Source organism: Uloborus diversus, chromosome 7 (genome assembly GCF_026930045.1).
Source record: "Uloborus diversus isolate 005 chromosome 7, Udiv.v.3.1, whole genome shotgun sequence".
Classification (NCBI taxonomy): Eukaryota; Metazoa; Arthropoda; class Arachnida; order Araneae; family Uloboridae; genus Uloborus; species Uloborus diversus.
The window spans coordinates 125429748-125448589 of NC_072737.1; the positions used below are offsets into that span (position 1 = coordinate 125429748).

Consider the following 18842-nt stretch of genomic DNA (forward strand, 5'->3'; position numbering starts at 1 on the left):
TTATTATCGGAGGATTATGTTAAACAGCCAAACATGAAGACAGGAAGATTATGAATCCGTCGATACCTCCTTTGATGGTCAGTTCACTGTCGTTCGGGAGAAACTTGGACATACATAGGTACATACATAGATAAATACGCTCAGTTTTTAATTATATAAGATATTTGCAAACAAAGGTGCAATAAAACCACATTGCCTTTTCAGATTCGAGGCATCTACTCAATGTCTTAGATGTTTTTTGTCTCTGAGAACATCATATTAAAAGGTAAAAGATAAATAAGGGAATGTGGGGCAAAGTGAAATACCACGGTAAAGCAAAATAGTGAAGTTTTAACTGCATTTAGTTAGTGAAGATCATTGTACTACAGTTGGCTCTCTATTTAATGACTTTCAAGGAACCACAAAAAATCGTCCTTAAATAGAATGCTTCTAAAACTACAGTGGAGCATTCGGGACCGGGTAAAGTAGTCTTTAAATAGAGAAAGTCGTTAAATAGAACGTTGTTAAACAGAGATCCAACTGTATTTATGTTATTTTTTAAAAATGCTGCACATCCTTATATTTCTTTTACGGCAATTATTATTGTGCTTTGCCTAGAACAGCGATTTTTGATCTGTTGGTGATTACCCTGAACAGGGGTAAAATGGAATTTTATAATGTTTAAAATTTTCAAGGATCGGATCATCGGCCTGTCATATTGCAAAACTCATGAACTTAGAAGAGGACTTTAATTTTGGCAAAAATTGCTCGAAATATTTAAAATACGGCATCGGTGAATTTCCGAGTTTTGAGGGTCTGTTAACAATATCTAATAGTCAAAATAGGAACATTTAATAGGTTGCATTTTCCCTATTGATTTAAAACTTTTTTTATTTCAAGAATTAACTCACTACCTAAATGTGGAACAAAAAAATGTTGCACTAATTTTTTTATTCATCAATAAAATCGATCGACCTATGCTATTTTGCATTGAAAACTACATTACCATGACTGTAATGGACTTTTATGTTCACCCTGTAGTTTTAGGAGCTTTTGTTTCAATTTACATTTTCCTCCTACTTGCCCTTCCTTTATAACATCATCACGATACCTATAATGGTTTGGAAAAAACAATTAGCAAATTATCATTATAATAATAATTCTAAATCAATCATTACAGCAAAACTCTTTTACTTTGGAATTTGTTCGAATCACACTCAAAACACAATTGGGTTCAGAAGATAAAATCATTTTGACAAGGAAACCAACCAGACTAATCATCCATAAATATGAATTACATGAATGGCGCTGCACAAGACTTTCAAATTCCACTATCATTAGAAATGTTCTTAATTGATAATATTGTTACAAAAAAATACCTAACGTCTACAAAATGAAATTGAAAAGCAAGACAGGAAAACAGTAATCTTTATAACTTTGATTGTAAAGCAAACTAAAATGATAAATAGCAATATGTTTTCATTTCAAAAAGTCATAGGATTAATACCATTTAATGATTTAAACTCTTTAAAATAATTAATTATCATTTATGCATCTTTTATTAATTATCAACTAGATAGTTAAACTAAAATGAAGGCACAAAATTAAAAACTTAGCTATGTAGAGCAGTGTTTTGATCCACAAATTTAAAAGAAAATTAAACTACAACTTAAAATCCCCAAGAAAATTAGCTTTAACTTTACAGCAAAGTAATATAACCAAATAATGGCATAATCTATTTCTGGTTTAAAATGGGTAGTAGATTTATTTGATTATGGACGACTTGAAAGAAGCCTATTGATAAAAGTTACTGCAAAATAGTTAAACTACCTCATTAGGTTATAAAAGGTCACAAATTTGGATTTGAAAAATTTTGTTTTCATCTCATTTTTGCACAAAATAACAAGTAGCACATAAAAAATGAGGTGGTGAGCTTAAAAAAAAATTACATTAGATGTAGCATATAAAACATACAACCCCCTCCCCCCCCTTTAACCTGACAGACATCTCTATTTTAGCAATTGTTTGTCTTAGATATACTTCCAATTGCAAAAATGGTCTAACTAAGAAGCAGCATTAAGATATTAAAAGTTTGAAACAAAAAAAATTAAATGGAAAAATACAAAATTTAACTTTTTATATGGAGCCTAGGTCCCTGGTATTGTATTTTGGGAAATGACAAGTAAAAAAAACCCCAATTCAAACACAAAAAATCTGTCATTAGTAGGACCAATATTCCCTGAGATATAAAACACAACTCTTTGTGAATTAAATCACTTTACACAGTTACATCAGTTTTCTTTTCTTTCTTTTTTTTGGGGGGGGGGGGATATTGCAGCAAACAAGCGTGCAAAATTATATGTGTGCCCAGAGACTGCACAAGTTTCTGTAGTGTGTTTTTGATTCTTTAGTGTATTTTTATGTATCATAGCATAAAATTTGCATTTATTTTTCAATAGCAATGACAAAGATAAATGTCTTGTTTTTTTCACATGTACAACATTTTATTCTTCTGAGAGGGAAATGAGTTTCAATCTCCTTTTCCTACAACAGCACGCTAGATTTTTGAACAGGAATATCTTCCTGAATTTGGGTAGCAAAATTGTTTTTCCACAAAAAGTGTCTCCCTGAATATAATTGTAACCACCCTGTAGCCAGATTAAAAGTTATACCGTATTTTTTCAAAATCTTCTTTTTGCTTCAAACATCTAATATTTTAACTCTGTCTTATTTTGGATATTTTTGCATTTGGAAGTATACATCCAGGAATAAAGGCTGCAAAAATAATGGTCTTGCATGGTTGAGCAGGAACACATGGAACATTTCAAGGGGGGAATAAGTATAGTAACCGCCACTTATAAAATCACCGGATTATAAAATCAGCCAGTTTTTAAAATCAAATCTGGAAGAACAGAATCACTGCAGTATCAAAACATGTTAATATCATCCTCTAATAAAGTCATTATCGCCGTTTTATAAAATAAATTTTTGGACAGTGTGTTAAAAATTGAAAAAGACATTTATAATTAAATTATGTAAAAAATTTCAAGAAAAAATAAATCCCAAAACTTTGTTGCAGCAAGATGTGGAAAATTTGGTCTTGAAAGTTGAGAAAATCACGCTGCCAAATTGGCCTTTTCAATGCATGTGATAAAAGCACTTGATGTCATACGAAGTATTTGAGAGCAAAGAGGAGGTACTATTGAAAGTTACAAGAACATTCCAACAAAGATAAATTTCTACTTTCAAATTTTATTAATCTAACAGCAATTTAACACCTTAGTGCAAATCGAAATGGTAAACTATTTTTAGTTAAAATGTCAACAGTATTTCAAACAACCTAAAATATAAATACAGTAAAACCTCTCAAATGCAAACGCTAACGGGACAATTTTTTTTGTCCACAATAGAGGGCTGTCCATAAGACAGGGTTAAATAATGTTATTTGCCTTGGAATTGGGAATTGAAAATTGTTCGCATGAGTGGGATGTCCGCACTTGAGGAGTGTCCGTTAAGAGGGGTTTTACTATATATCACACTTCAATGTCCTCCGTATCTACACTATTTGTTGTAATACATAAGTATAGTAATTCATTTCTGTTCTAGAGTATTGAGACTTTAAATTTTCTTACTTTTTTTAAGTGTATGCCTGTTTATAAAATCAGCCACTTTATGAAATCAAATTTCCTCGGAAAGAATGGGATTTTATTAAGAGGCGGTCACTGTAGTTTGGGTAATGGCATTTTATACAAATAAAATTCTATTAAAATGAAAAATTTTTGTGAAATTATTCAATATTTTTAAAAATCTTGACTTCTCTTTCAGCAACCATCCATCACTTTTTTCATAACTGTATCCTTCATCAAAAAATGTCTATTCATTTTAATCCATGTACAATTATTCTACTAAAAATCGTTAGAAAATCAAAGTGAGCATTATGTAGTAAAGGAATAAAATAGGTAAGTACCTCATCGGTTCTGGTATAGTTTCAAGACTCTTAAAATCAAACATAATGTTTCTTCCTCTGCAAAATCTCATATACTTAGCACATTCCAGATAGCTCTCATTCTGAAATAAAAAGATCATTTCGTTATGAACTAAAATAAACTTATAAACTACTATTATAAATGAGAAAAAGTAAATAATTATAGGAATAAATCCTACACAATAATATCCCCCTATACTGCCGTGTGAAGGTAAAGGGCAGTAACTGCAAATTTTTCATTTTTTTTCATCTATTGCACATTAGATTTATTGTACAAGCTTGCTTTGCTATTTGGTTTCTGCTCAAAAAAAAAAAAAAGCGTGGATTCTTCAACTATCTCTAAAACTCATTTCTGCATATACTGCCATATACCTGCATACGGCAGGATACCCTATAACAGCTTGAAATAAATTCAAAGTACTTTTTGTTATCTTTTTTATGAAAGAAATAGAATAAATAGAACTTCTGAACTTTGTCACTTTTATAGAAAATTTTGCCGCAGGGGTTTTGTAATACAATATTCTATCTATCTGAACACTCCCTAATGTGAACATCCCGATATTCAGAACACATTTTGATGGCCTCGGGGACCACATGCGCAATGAACACTACCATAATCTGAGGTTCAGTAATTTGTTCAGTCACATGAGTGCTCACAATAGATAGAGAGTCTATTATATCAATTATCAAAATATTTCCTTGAAAATATAATTTGTATTAGAAACATACTGAATGAAATAAATAAAGATATAGGGTTGGTTGGGGGATGTGGGCCTCTGGGGTAAGTGAGTCACCCCCTAAAACTGAAATAGGGATTAGGTTTTCCAACTTTTTTACACAGATCATGCAAAATTTCATCACAGTGATTGGTTTTGCACATATTTGGGATAAGTGAAATTTTTTTCTAAGTCAAAGTCATGAAAAAGTTCGATTTTTTTTTTTTTTTTTTTTGTTTTGGAAGTTCAAGCAACATTTTTCAAAGAAATGTTTCCAGGTTAGTTTTTTTTTTTTTTATTGAAATTAATTTTTCATGTACAGTTTAACTTGAAGTTCATACAGCAACAAGAATTTTTGAGTAAAATATTATTAATAAGTGTTTAAGGGGAGGGGTCCCATATACCCCGTACATTTTTGCTATACAGGATAAGTGGGTCCCCCCCCCTCAAAAAAAATGGGGATTTCAAAATCAAAAGCAACTCTTAATAACTATTTGTGTTGGTGAAATACAAGGCAACTATTAGGACTTAGTAGAAATTGATAGTTCAGCTACAAAAACTGCTAAAGCTGGTGATAATGTATTTGTGAAACATACGTGAAAGAAAATCATTAAGATTTAAGTAGGTCTGGTCTAATGTTGGAAGCTGATGATACAAATTAAAAAATACGGTTAAATTTGCAGGAAAGAATAGAAATGGTGACTTTTTATTGGCATAGTACAGATGATGTTGGAATAATTACTGAGAATGAAGCGACAATGGTTCTCCCTTAGCCAACTTTACATAGACGCAGTCATTTAGTGTTTCCAATTTCTTTTTCAACTTATAGTTTTGGCAAATTTACTCAAATTGATCTTAATCAACTGTATTACATTCATTAAATACACCTTAATATGTAAACGTAAAATATATCTCTATAGGTGTTCAATACATTTCAAATGAAATTGTTTTGTTTTTCATTTTAAAATTTTTCGTGATACAGATTTAAAAGACAATAAATATCTCATAAATAGATGCATTTACAAAAAAATAATTCACACTGAAAGTTTACATACTTTATCATGTAAGACCCCCTTACCCCTTATTTAGATATGCTTAATTTAAATCAAAATAAAAGGGGGGTGACCCACTTACTCCTTATCATGGGTAAGTGGGACACCCATCCGATTTTTAAAAAATATATAATCGTTAAGAATATTTAAAGCATTATTTAAAAAAATTATGATGAACTTTGTTTATTAATAATGTCCAAGATAAAATATGACAATAAGTTTATTTATTTATTTATTTTTTTTATTTTTTATTTTTTTTTTGTTTCAAAACATTTGTATAACGTTTCAAAAACAAACTATTCTCAAAAGGGGTCTTACTTACCCGAACCAACCCTAATCCAAAGCATAGTTGCAAATAACTTATTAATCTACTCCATGATCACAGAAGTGAAAAAATCGCTTAAATACTCATAAGTACTCAGTCATTTTAAATTCTTAAAATAATCAAGTGCACAGTAACATGCTAAGTCATAAACTCTTTATTAAAAGTACAGGAAAACCCATAAAGTTGACCAGACCACCCTTCTACACCTGTCTAATTTAAACTTTTCTGTCAGGTACATAATTAACTCTACATATACAAATACATTAACCTGTATAAGTTGAGTACTAAAGAAACTGAACCACAAGTGGTCAACTTGTACAGGTTTTCCGAGTCAGCCTCGGGCTTCCTCCGAATCAGACGTGCTTCCACACGCTCCGCATTCCATTTGCCATAGCTACAGAAATATAGCAGCTAGAGAGTCATATTTTATACCAATTCAAAGATCTTGTTGAACCCTTCCCGTAGAGTAGCTGCACACGGATTTTGGATCATCCATTCATTTGCAATCCGTTAATTTCATCTTTGAACATGTCCCCGCCCTGTTTTAGCACATTGTCTGACTGAATAAAGAATTGGAAAATATCGCGGGCCACCTTGATCCACTTCCTGTCATCGCACCACCACGGACGACCTGTCAATGGAAAGCTTATTTTGCAAGCTCCAAGAGGATACTGGTTATTTTGCCCTAGCGCCAGGGGCCTAAACAGAAGGACACCTTAAATTATCGTTGAGACTACCCGGTTTTTGCAGCGCTAGAAACACCCCGTGCGACCTTCGACCCCGCCGTGCAAGCACCCCCGCTCCTGCGGGATCCCTCAACAGCGTAGGAGATGAATGCCAAGGGGAACATTTAATGTAAACATCCAGCATCCACAGTGAACGCTCACGCCTCAGCGAACCCAACACCTTCCAGAGGACCACCCGCAGAGTATTTCTGCATTGCGTATCCAAGGGATCTTCCTCACAGTGCATCATTTACTTTCAGTGAACATTGTGTATTCTAATGTGCCCAGAGTGTTAATCCATCTCACACTTCAGAGTCACCATATCAGACTTTTATGGACTTTCCCTCTCCGGCTGACTAGGGAACGTGCTCTAGTTGCCCCGCTACACATATAAGCCCCATTCGTCATTCCTACTATCATCACCTGAACTGTCGCTCACATGTGGGCTAATTACTGCTCTTCATCCAAGGAACTGTACGTATAAACATTTTAATAGTGATTTATCAACTATCTATGTACATTTTACTGGTTTTACGTAATTATTTTTCACTTTTGGAATTTATTATTATTATTTTTATACATATATATAATTTTTTTTTATATATATATTTTAATTAACATTCGCTGTATACTGCAAAGTATATCTCCGTACATCTTACTTATTTTGCACAGTTACTTTTCACCAATGTGTTTTATTATACATATATATCTATATTTTAACATTTACTCCTTATAATTACCCTTTTTTTTTATTTAAGGTGCCTCAAGCAGAGCGACGCTAAAAAATTTTAAATGCATTATGCCTGGATTTCCATTGTTAATTAAATTATTGTAATTAATTTTTTATGCTATATTTTTATGCGTCTTAAAAATTCAAAAACTGTTGAAATGTCATGTAAATATTCATTTTACTCAGAATTAAGAGAGATTTCAGTACTCTTTTTTTTTCCTTGGGCTAAATCATAATCTCCGGAATTATTAGCTTAAATAGTCTTGTCCAATTAGTATACAAAATTAGAAGCTTATTGAATCCTATCAAGTAGACATTCATTCAGCTCAGATTTCAAGACAACATTTTTTTTTTTTGAAGTCACTCCTCTTTTTATTGATTAGCATCCGAAATATTCGTTAAATACTTATCGTTTAAATACGATGGAAAATACACACAAGGTCGTACAAAGGCATTCTCCCCCTCATTGGGTGTTACAGAAACTGAACTCTAAGATGACCTCCTTGGGTAAACTTCCTCACCCAACCTCCCCACCCCCCACCAACAGTACACCACCAACACCCTCACTCTCCTTGCAATCTTCAAATTCCACAGATTTTAGTGAGATTTACATTGGTCCTTTTGAAGACCATTTTCATAAGACCACCCAACCCCCAATAAATTTCATAACATACGAAAACTCAGTAGACGATATATTGGATTTCTTTGACACCATTATCTCGGGCAAGGATCGAAACCGTCACATCTTCTTGAAGATTGGACTACGAGAGCAAGTCAAATCTGCCCTTGCGCTACTACGATTTACGCTTAAGGATAGCCAACAGAACCAATTAACTTCTTCCCTCACTGGAATTTTGCCCAACGATGCAAATAATGTCATAAACTTATAACCTGAGCTCAATTCGACTGAGAGTAATTCCCAGTGTGACCAACCAGAGATCACGTATACAACAGTTCGCACACAGACAAAGCTAATAGTTGATTCCCCCACCATCCTTTCGCCTTCTCCTCTCCAACCCGTTAAAAATCCTGCCTCTCCCCCCTTTAATGACCCCCCGTCCTATGCTTCGGCAGCCAAAAGAAATGTACACACCATGTTAGTGTACCCCACCGACCCCAATTGCACATCATCTAAAAACCTCAGGAAGCTCTTGGAGAATAACTTCGATCCATTGAAGGACGGTATCAAAGTTTCAAGGGTCAGGTACATGGCTAAAGGGGGAGTGGCTATTGACCTGCCAACACAAAATGATCTTTCCTCTCTACAGGAGAACCTCGCAGAAGTCCCAGTCCTAAAGGACAAAATTAGCGTGCGAGCACCGAGACTCAGATTACCGAGAATAATCCTCTACGGTGTCACACCTGACTTTGACGGCCCAGTCCTACAAGATATTCTCTACAATGATTTTGACATTCCCGAACATGAGGAGGTCTCCCCGTGTTTTAAACTTTCAGGGAAAAACGGCACTAATAACTGGGTTTTCCAGTGTTCCCCAAGCGCCTACCACTTTATTATGTCCTCCCCCAAACTAAGCCTTTCCTGGCGGGTCATCAGCATCCGAGAATTCCTCGGAATTCGACGATGTTATGCCTGCCAGGGCTATGGCCATATCGCCTCGAACTGCAACAAGCAACGCAGTTGCTGCTATTGCTCTGAGGACCATGGCAATGAACCTTGCAATGCAACCCGACCATTTTGCACGAATTGCATCAATTCCAACGTAAGCAAACGCACAAACTACTTTACCGATCACGCAGCAAACGACTCTAAGTGCCCTTTTTATTTGAATATTGTTAACAAAGTTAGATCCCAAACGAAATATGAATAAAACATATCAAAATGCAAACTCTGAGATTTCCCTTCCATCCACTAGATTGGCAAATTCTTCATCTTTCAACCACTTAAATCTAAAACAATTTTCAACAGTTTCCCCAAATTCATTCACCTCAGTCTCCGCTCCCTCTCTGAAGATTGTTCAGATAAACCTTCAAAGAGCGGCTTTACCTACATCCTTACTTCAGATTAGGAACAAGAAATTCATGCATTCTTGGCTCAGGAACCATACTTGGTCAAGAAACAAATTTGCAATATCCCTTCCTCCTGGGGCCGAGTCTTGTCAACCAGTGGTCGTGCGGCAATTTTCCTACCCACAGATAAACTTAAAACTATAAGTGCCTTCCAGTCAGGCGCGGATCCAAAGGGGGGGCAATGGGGGCAATTGCCCCTCCCTGGGAAAATCAAGGGCGCCAGTAGGAAGGGGGCGCCGAAGGCGTCCCCAGACGAATATTTAAATACCAAAAAGAAAGAACGAAAGATAGTTGGAAATTGTATTTGTCTCATTCACCAGTTCTTAGCCTGTATGACATGGGGCGCTTCCGTGCCTCTCTAGGGGGGGGGGACAATATCCGCCAGTTATGAGCTTTCTTTCTGAATTTGGTAGGAAAATTTTGGAATTGGGTACAAAAGAAAGACATTTGGAAAATTTATTTGGTTTATTCACCAGTTCCCAATGTGTGGGGAATAGGGCACGTCCCCTGGGGCGCAATATCCGCAAATAATGAGTTTTCCTTCTAAATATAGGGGTGGGGGAGTTTTGGAATTAGGACAAAAGAAAGAAATGTACTTAGAAAATTTATTTGTCTCATTTACCGATTCTAAACCAATATTAAGTAGGGCGCTTCCACGCCCCTCTAGGGCGTAATATTCGTAACTTAAAAAAATTCCCTCCAAATTTAGGGGGACAGTTTTGAAATTGGGTACAGAAGAAATACATTCAGAAAAGTTATTTGATTCATTCACCAGTTCTCAATCTGTGGGGAGCGGGGCGCGTTCCCCTAGAAGGCGTAATATCCGTAACTAACGAGTTTTCTTTGAAATTTAGGGAGGAAGTTTTGGAGTTAAGTACAAAAGAAAGAAAAATACTTGGAAAATTTATGTGTCTCATTCATCGGTTCTCAACCTGCGGGAAGCGGGCCGCTTCTGCACCCCTCTAGGAGGCGCACTATTCGCAACTTATAAGTTTTGGCTCTACATTTAGGGGGAAAGTTTTGGAATTTGGTACAAAAGAAAGAAAGACATTTGGAAAATTTATTTGGTTCATTTACCAAATCTCAATCTGTGGGGCGCCCGCGCCCCTTAGGGGCGCAATATCTGCATTTTATGAGTGTCCCTTTAAATTTAGGGAAGTTTTGAAACTGGGTGCAAAAGAAAGGCATTTTTTTTTTTAAACTTCATTAACCGTTCCTCAGCCAGTGCGGAGAGGGGCGCAATATCATGAGAATTACCCGTTCTCAACAGCGGATACAGAAATTTTTCAAGTGAGGAGCAATTGATTTTAATCATTCAGCCTTTACTACGTATCCTGGTTACATGTTAATAACACAGGTTTAGGTCTTCAATTCTGAAACATTTCCGCTTGAGATCTCTCATCCCCCCCCCCCTTTCCCGATTATTATCGAAGATCATCTAAAATTGCGGTTTTTAACATTCAGTAATAAAAAAAACTGCGGGGGAGCCTTTATCTTCCTAACATCATCCAAGAGCGTCAAAAATTCCATCATTGACTTCAATTTCTAAAAATTTCCGGGAGAGAGTTCAGAATTTCATTTCTTCGTTTATCGTTAAAGCTGGCTTGCGATTGTGTTTTTCATTTATGATTTTAGTTTTCAAAAATGTCCGAGGGAAGGGGCGAACCTCTCCCCTCTCTGCCATCACCGAAGATCATCAAAAATTGCGTTTTTGAAACTTCAATTTCGAAAAATGTTCGGGAGTAAGTTCCAAATCCAAACAATTCCACTAACGCCTAACGTCATCAAAGAGATACTACAATTACGTCTTTAGAATTTTATTTTCGACAAAATTTCCAAGGGAGAGCCTCCTAACCTTTTTTTGCGAAGCATCATCGAAGATCGTCTGAAATTGAATTTCATAAAACTTTTTCAAAAAAATACACATAAATCTCATTCTTTCCTTCAACATTACAAAAGATAGTTTACAATTGCGTTTTTATGACTTAAGTTTTGAAAAATATCTAGAAGTAGGGGGTTTGGAGGTGAAAACACCCCTCAGAGCCATTAGTTTTAACATAAATGCCAATTCTAGTACAGTAGTTTATGCACATGAAAGGGCTGTTTTGAGCAAAAAACCACCTTTAAAAGGTATTTTCGATCAAAAAATCCACTTCATCAAAAAACCTCTCCCAAGGGTATTTTTGATTAAAAAAGTCCCTTCAGAAAATATTTTTCATCGGAAAACCTCCTCCAGAAGGTATTTCTGGCTGCGCTAGTGCAGTCTTTACATTCTTCTTATGTGGTGCAACCAGAGGAGGGTCCACAGGATCGTACCTACCCCAGAATGCCGAGTTGATTTTTTTTCTTAAGAAGTATTCTTTCTTACTGAAAGGAAGAAAGGAACATGTCTCAGGGAAAGAAAAGTTATTTTATCAAGGAAAAGAAATGTTAGGAAAAAACCTTAATTATTTAAAAAAGAAATCTTTAAATTAAAAACTTTTAACAGTTGCAGATTCTTCGTCAGCTAATTTGTTCCACCTCCCTTCTGAAAACAAGAATACTGTGCGTGAAGCTCCCCCCCCCATCGAAAATTATTACAGGTAGTCTCAAATTTTGTTTCCTGGTCTTTAATTTTGTAGAGAATATTCAGGAGGAAGAGCTCCCGAACACCCCGTCATCTAACAACACCGAAGATCGTCCAAGTAGCGATTTTGAATCTTCAATTTCGAAAAATTACCAGGCCCTTAACCTTATCAAATATACCTACAAAAATGCCTACAACCGCATTTTTAAGAGTTCAATTTTGAAAAATTCCTGGGGAGTGACTCTTAAAATCCGTCCCTCTATATCAATAAAGAATAACAAAAATTGTGTTTTAAAAGCTACAATTTTGCTAGTTTTAAGGGGTTGAACCTCTGAATTTTTCTCTCTAACATCACTGAAGAAAATCTAAAAACCTTTGTTTTAAGGACATCAATTTCGAAAAACATCCAGATAAGAGTCCCCCCTGGAACCCCCCCCTCTCCTTAATATCTTCAGATTGTCAAAAATTTCGTTTTTGGAGCTTATATTTTGAAACATTGGCTGGGGGTGATAAATCGACTCAAAAAATCGGTGTTCTAGTAGTTCAATAATTCTTGGCATTCTAGGACTTTTTTACCGTTTGATAATAGCCTATTTGCATCGGTGACATTTCTTAAACCACAGTTCTTTTTTTAACATCCACAAGTGCAGTCTATAATCACGTTTTTAAGCCATAAATTTCAAAAAACTTCTGGGGAGGGCCCCGAACATTTGCTTCTTTTAACATTACCAAAGATCATCTCCTAGTTTTGACTTCCCAACGGTCCTGTTAGTTTTTGTATGTGTGTTATATATTACATATTTACTATCTGTCTGGGGGAATTTTTTAAGTGCTCCCCCCTTTTAAACGAAAAAGGAAAATTATTTTCAAGTTGTGCACCTGCTCTTCTTGGAACTTCAGATGGAATGCAATCGCGTTTTTAAGACTACAATTTTGAATTATTTTTGAAGAATCCCCACCCTCCTTCCGCTAACTTCATCGAAGATCGACTGAATTTGCGTTTATGGCAGGTGGACAATCCCTCAAATTATCACCCCCATCGCCTCTCCCTTGCATCCGTGCTTGCATTTTTGCATTTTGTTATTTAAGGCTATATTAAAACAATTGTTTCCACTGAAAACGTAATGCGAATCAATTACTTTTATTGCAATAACAAATCACAATACCTTGTTCTAAGTTTTTTTTTGGGGGGGGGGGGCGAGTGAGGAGGGGAGGGGGGGCACCACAAATTAACGTTCTAGGTGACATCCGTTCTGGGAACTCCACTATAAAATCCCATTATGTCCTACATTAGTTTATTTAAATTATTTTTCGCTTCCAGTAGCAATGCATTTTTACATAATATTTTTTTTTCCTGTAGCGGGAGAATAGTTGAATGTTCAAAAGTAAAGACGATGTGGGTAACAAACAAAAATGTGATTTTTCCTCTTTATGAATTCATTTGGTGAGGGGGGCGCCAGGAGCGTGGGGGCGCCGAAATTGAAAAAAAAAAGTGCCCCCTCCTGAGCCGAATCCTGGATCCGCGCCTGCTTCCAGTCATATGACTTTGTGGCAGTAAAGGTCTCAATGGACACCTCCCCCTTCATTTTGCTTTCAGCATACTCGTCCCCGGCCGAACCAATCGAAGAACTTCTTCTCGAGCTTCATTAACTCAATAAATCTCATCCCCATCCTCATCGGAGGGGACTTCAACGCCCCTTCTAGAACTTTCGGTTATTCCAGAGACGGGGCAAGGGGAGAGGCCGTCCTTGATTTTGCCGCTACTTTGAATTTAAACATGTTGAACTCTCCCCACTCCCCTCCCACCTTTCAAACAGCACATGGTCATGGTTGGCCAGACCTAACCTTTTCCAAAAATATTTGCAGCAACATTAGCTGGGATGTCAGCAATATCATATCAGCAAGTGATCATAATTATATTTTTATTAATATCGACAGCTCTTTTTCAACCTCACGGTTCATCCGCTATAAAACTTTATATACTACTATACCATTTGAAAAACTGCTCAAAGTTAAACTGCCACCAATAATTGCCCTACATACAACCCTGACCACATTTGATGATCTTGATCGATTCACAACAGCTCTCACACTCACTATACAGGACTGTGCAGAGCAAACTTTCAAGAAGAAAAATTTCGCCACACCTTCACCGGCAAAATGGTGGCATACAGGTTTGACTGTTCTAAAAAAGTGTGTCACTGCTGCGAGACGCCGTCTCCAGCGCAACAGGGGTTCCTCACTGGAGAATCAGTTCAAAGTCATTTACAAAAAAGCACTAACCAAAGACAAACGAGCAATATGCCAAGCTAAAACCTCTTCCTGGAAAACCTTCTGCACACACAGCAAAAATGTGTTTGGCAAACCCTACAAAATCTGCTTCGGCAAAGCTTTCTCCCCAACTTATATGCATCAATCATCCGCCACTACTGATACCGAAGATTCTTTTTGTCAAAAGATCCTGAACCATTTTTACCCAGAAGACCAACCAGATCCTCCAGTCGATCCCCCTGCCCCACCCTCAACCTACACTCCTTTTACGAGGGAGGAGGTTGAACATGCAGTTCAGCTCCTCCCTCGCAAGAAAGCACCAGGTAAAGATGGGATGGACTACATTATATGGACTGCTATTCATTGCACCTTCCCCAATTTCCTTAAAGACTACTTCAAAGCCTGCCAAGCACTAGGAACTTTTCCAAAACCTCTCAAAGAGGGAGTATTGATACTTTTCCTGAAAGCAGGTAAGGATCCTTCCCTCTCTACCTCCTTTAGGCCAATAATTTTTCTGCCAGTGCTTTCAAAAATCTTTGAAAGAATCTTACTTTTCCGTCTCCAAAGCCACCTTTCCCTTAACAACCTCCACCACCCAAACCAATTTGGCTTCGTCCCGCGGCGTTCCGTCAATCATGCCTTGGCCTCACTATTTGCAAAAATAGAGGAAGGAATTGCAAGAGGGCATCAAATGGTGCTCATCTCCCTGGACATTGTTTCAGTTTTTGACAATCTTCCATGGGATAAGATCATGTATTACCTCGCCGATTCCCACTGCGATGAGGGCATTTTAAATATATATCGCAGTTTCCTCTCTCACAGAAAAATTTTCATTCAAACAAGCACAGGCTCATGCTCTATCCAACAGAAAAAAGGTTGTCCGCAAGGTTCCTGTAGCGGACCGGAACTGTGGAATCTCGTCGTGGCTTCACTACTTCGAATTCCATGGCCAGATCACACCCACGTGCAGGCCTTTGCGGACGACATTGCAATTCTCGTTTCAACAAGGCGCACGCATGATCTGCAAACCTTTGGGCGCGACACTCTTTCACTAGTCAACACCTGGCTGCTCGAGCATGGCCTGACTGCTTCCAATTCCAAATCAGCATATATGCACCTTAAAGTCCCAAGGAATCTCAAAAGAGCCCCCACTCTTTTAATGGGAGACTTCCACATCATCAGAAAAAATAACTTAAAATATTTGGGGGTGGTACTCGACAATCGCCTAAAATGGACGGCTCACCTCGACTACCTAAAAACTAAATCAGTAACACTCCTTAGCAAATTTCAAAGATTAGCGGGGGGTAATTGGGGCATCAGTTTTCATCAAAGACGTCTACTTTACAAGGCGGTGGTCGAATCCTCCCTCATGCATGCAGCTGGCCTATGGGGCAATTATCTAGGAGTACGTCTCGTAAATAAAATCCATTCTATCCAACGCCGTTTCCTTCTTGTTCTTACAGGTGCATATTCCACAACCTCACATCAAGCCCTTTACATACTATCTGGGATCCCCCCTTTGGAACTACTAATAAGGCAACATATGTGGTCCTTCAACATTCTAATCAAACAAAAACCAATTCATCTTGACGGAATCGAATTCCAAAGTACGCTCTTTGAAACTGACGCTCCAAAATGGTTCAAATGCTCCTACGAACAACTCGTAGACACTAGCTTCATCCATACTGAAGAGATCCATCCAAACCAACTTTTACCCCGCTGAATCTACACAGATGGTTCAAAAACCATGACTGGTGTGGGCTCCGCGTTTGTTTCCTTTTCGGGTAACACAATTACAAGTTCCTCTTCGGTGAGACTTCGGGAGGGAAACTCTATCTTCCAAGCAGAACTCTTGGCCATCAAAAATGCAATTGCTTATACGCAAAGCCTTCCTCAATACCCGTTCCAAATTTTCTCTGACAGCCTATCATCTCTATTGGCCCTCAAAAATTCTTTTAGCAAAAATCAATTAGTCCAAACAATTCAAAAACAGGTACTCAGCTCTACTAAAAATTTTAACATCTTTTGGGTTAAAGGCCATTCAAACAAAAGAGGGAATGACGAAGCTGATCGTCTTGCCAAATTAGCGGCAGACACTACTGGACTTCAGGAAGACGCGAGTGTCCCATACCCCGCGTCACACCTCAAGAGGCTATTAACGACTCAGCTTTGTATGGATTGGCAATACCGATGGGACAACGCGGAGACGAGCAGAGGATTGCACGATATGCTACCAACAATCAAACTCTACCCGCGCGTCTCACACCATTGCCACACCATTTTCTCAACAGGTCACGGCCCATTTCCTTCATATTTGAATAGATTTAACATTATCGACTCTCCTCTCTGCTCTTGCAGAGAAATAGGGGACAGCCTCCATTACATCTTTGACTGCCCACTGACAGAAGCCCACCATCTCCGCTGTCCTCCGGGCACATCCCATCAACAACGCCTGAAGCAGGCACTTAAACTGCAGCATAGCACCGCGCGTCTTAACGCAATCTTCCATTCTTTATCAACCGAGGGTTACCTGTACCAGAGCTCAATCTAATTTCTTTTACCCATGCATTTTTATTTACCCACAGCTTTAGTATCTAATGGTTGCCTCTTTAGACATTCTGTCCTTCTGCATGTCTCCTATTACATTGTACAATCTAAATGATTGTTGGCTTTGTTTTTGGTGAATGTAGCTGAGTGTATTGTCTGTTTGTGTCACTTTGTTGATTTGCTACCACTATTCAATGGTGTATAGCTGTGTACCCTGTGTAATGTGTGTATATATATATATCTATATCTATATGTATATTTGTATATGTGTGTGTATGTTTTATTATTATTATTATTATTATTATTATTATTATTATTATTATTAATCTTTATGTGAGTTTAAAATTGTGTAAGCAAAATTCCTGTCTGTCGGAATATGATTTCATGTATTGCATGCATTATGTACGACATATACAATGTATCAACTCACCAATTAACACAGCTGTCTCCAGGGCCCCATCCAACCGTTTAAACCACACATAGTGGTAGGTACGGGGGACCCTGGAGTGTTATGTTATGTTATGTTATGTACAGGTTTTCCTGATTTAAAATTAGTTTTTATAGTATGATAACACTAAAAGAATTTCGGCTTTTGAAATTCACTGAGAGTGAAACAAAACATCAAACATCAGTTAAGATATATGTTATGCATAAACATCATATATTTATTGCATCATTTGCTCTATTTCTTTAAAGTATCCCTTTCATCAAAAGTTATTTTCTTTGGAACCGGATAATTAAAAATTGTCCTCATAAGAAGGGTGTCCGCATTTGTGGGGTGTCCGTTAGGAGGGGTTTTACTTATTTATTTACATAAATACTTTTTACTCCTCACCAGAAATAAAATTTCAATTTGAAAAATAAATAATAATTCACACAAAGTTGCAAAACAAAATAATCTAAAATGTAAATCATTTACTATAAAAAACTACCCCCACTACAAAAAAAAAGAGAGAGAGAGAGATTTATAGGATGATGCTGACAAATTTTACAGTTGATAAAGAAATAAATGCATAGAATAAAACGAAAAGAAAAGTGATGATGCGCACATTCTCTGTAGAGAGAGAGAGAGAGACTCATTTAAAGAACAGTTCTAATTTGACAGTTGGAATGGATAAAATTTTAATTTGACCCATCTAATACCAAATTAAACAGATATATTCTCCAGTAATGCTTAATGTTCTCTACAGCAGTAAATCTAGAACTGCTTTGCTGCAGCACTACAGAGTGCTACACAATTTTTGAAGTGTGCCACAATAGCAAATAACAATTAGCTACATAAAATCAGTTGCTTCTTTTTTCAAACTGGAACTCTGTGAATCAATGCAAATGGCTATGGACTGGTTCTGGATTTCATTCAAACAAAACCATATACAGGTCCGATGAGAGACCATGTCAGCCTAGTCGGAAGGGGCCCGAGCCTTGGGTGGGGGTGGGGGGAGGGGGGGCTGGTACTCTGATGAAAAGAAAAGAAGAGGGGAAAAAAGAAAATGGGAGAAAAAAACTCTGAATAAGAGAAAACATAAAGATTAACCAAAATTTACCCTGGCACTTAAAACAGAGTTAATTTTTTTTCTAGTAAGCAGTTTTGATTTGTTTTCTCTCCCCCTCCCCTTTCTTTCTCTTCTTTTCCCTCTTTTTTTTTTCCTTTTTTTTAGGAGGCGGAAGGGGCCCGGCGACATAACTGACAAGGGGCCCTCCTTGGCTCTCTGAGGCCCTGACCACATCCCAATTTTAATTTACACTTGATGCAGAGCTATCCAATAGGTGACAGCATTTCTCTTTACCCTTAGTTATTACAAAACGTTAAATTGACTGCATTTTATTGCACACAAATCTTTCTTTAATATCGAATATTTTTTTCACCCTTCTTACTGATTTCCGAATAGTTGTCAACAAGAGTGACACTTTTGTTCCA

General features: G+C 37.0%; 1 protein-coding gene across 1 annotated transcript in view; it reads right to left on the reverse strand.

The window, feature by feature from the left end:
• The window catches only part of LOC129227033 (EGF domain-specific O-linked N-acetylglucosamine transferase-like), a 53167-nt gene that overhangs the window by 17311 nt on the left and 17014 nt on the right, over nucleotides 1-18842 (reverse strand). Inside the window, exons 5-6 of the mRNA XM_054861668.1 lie at nucleotides 3947-4047; nucleotides 986-1090 (exon numbers count right to left, since the gene is read on the reverse strand). Of these exons, the coding sequence (XP_054717643.1) occupies nucleotides 986-1090; nucleotides 3947-4047 (206 nt within the window). The remainder of the gene's footprint in view (nucleotides 1-985; nucleotides 1091-3946; nucleotides 4048-18842) is intronic.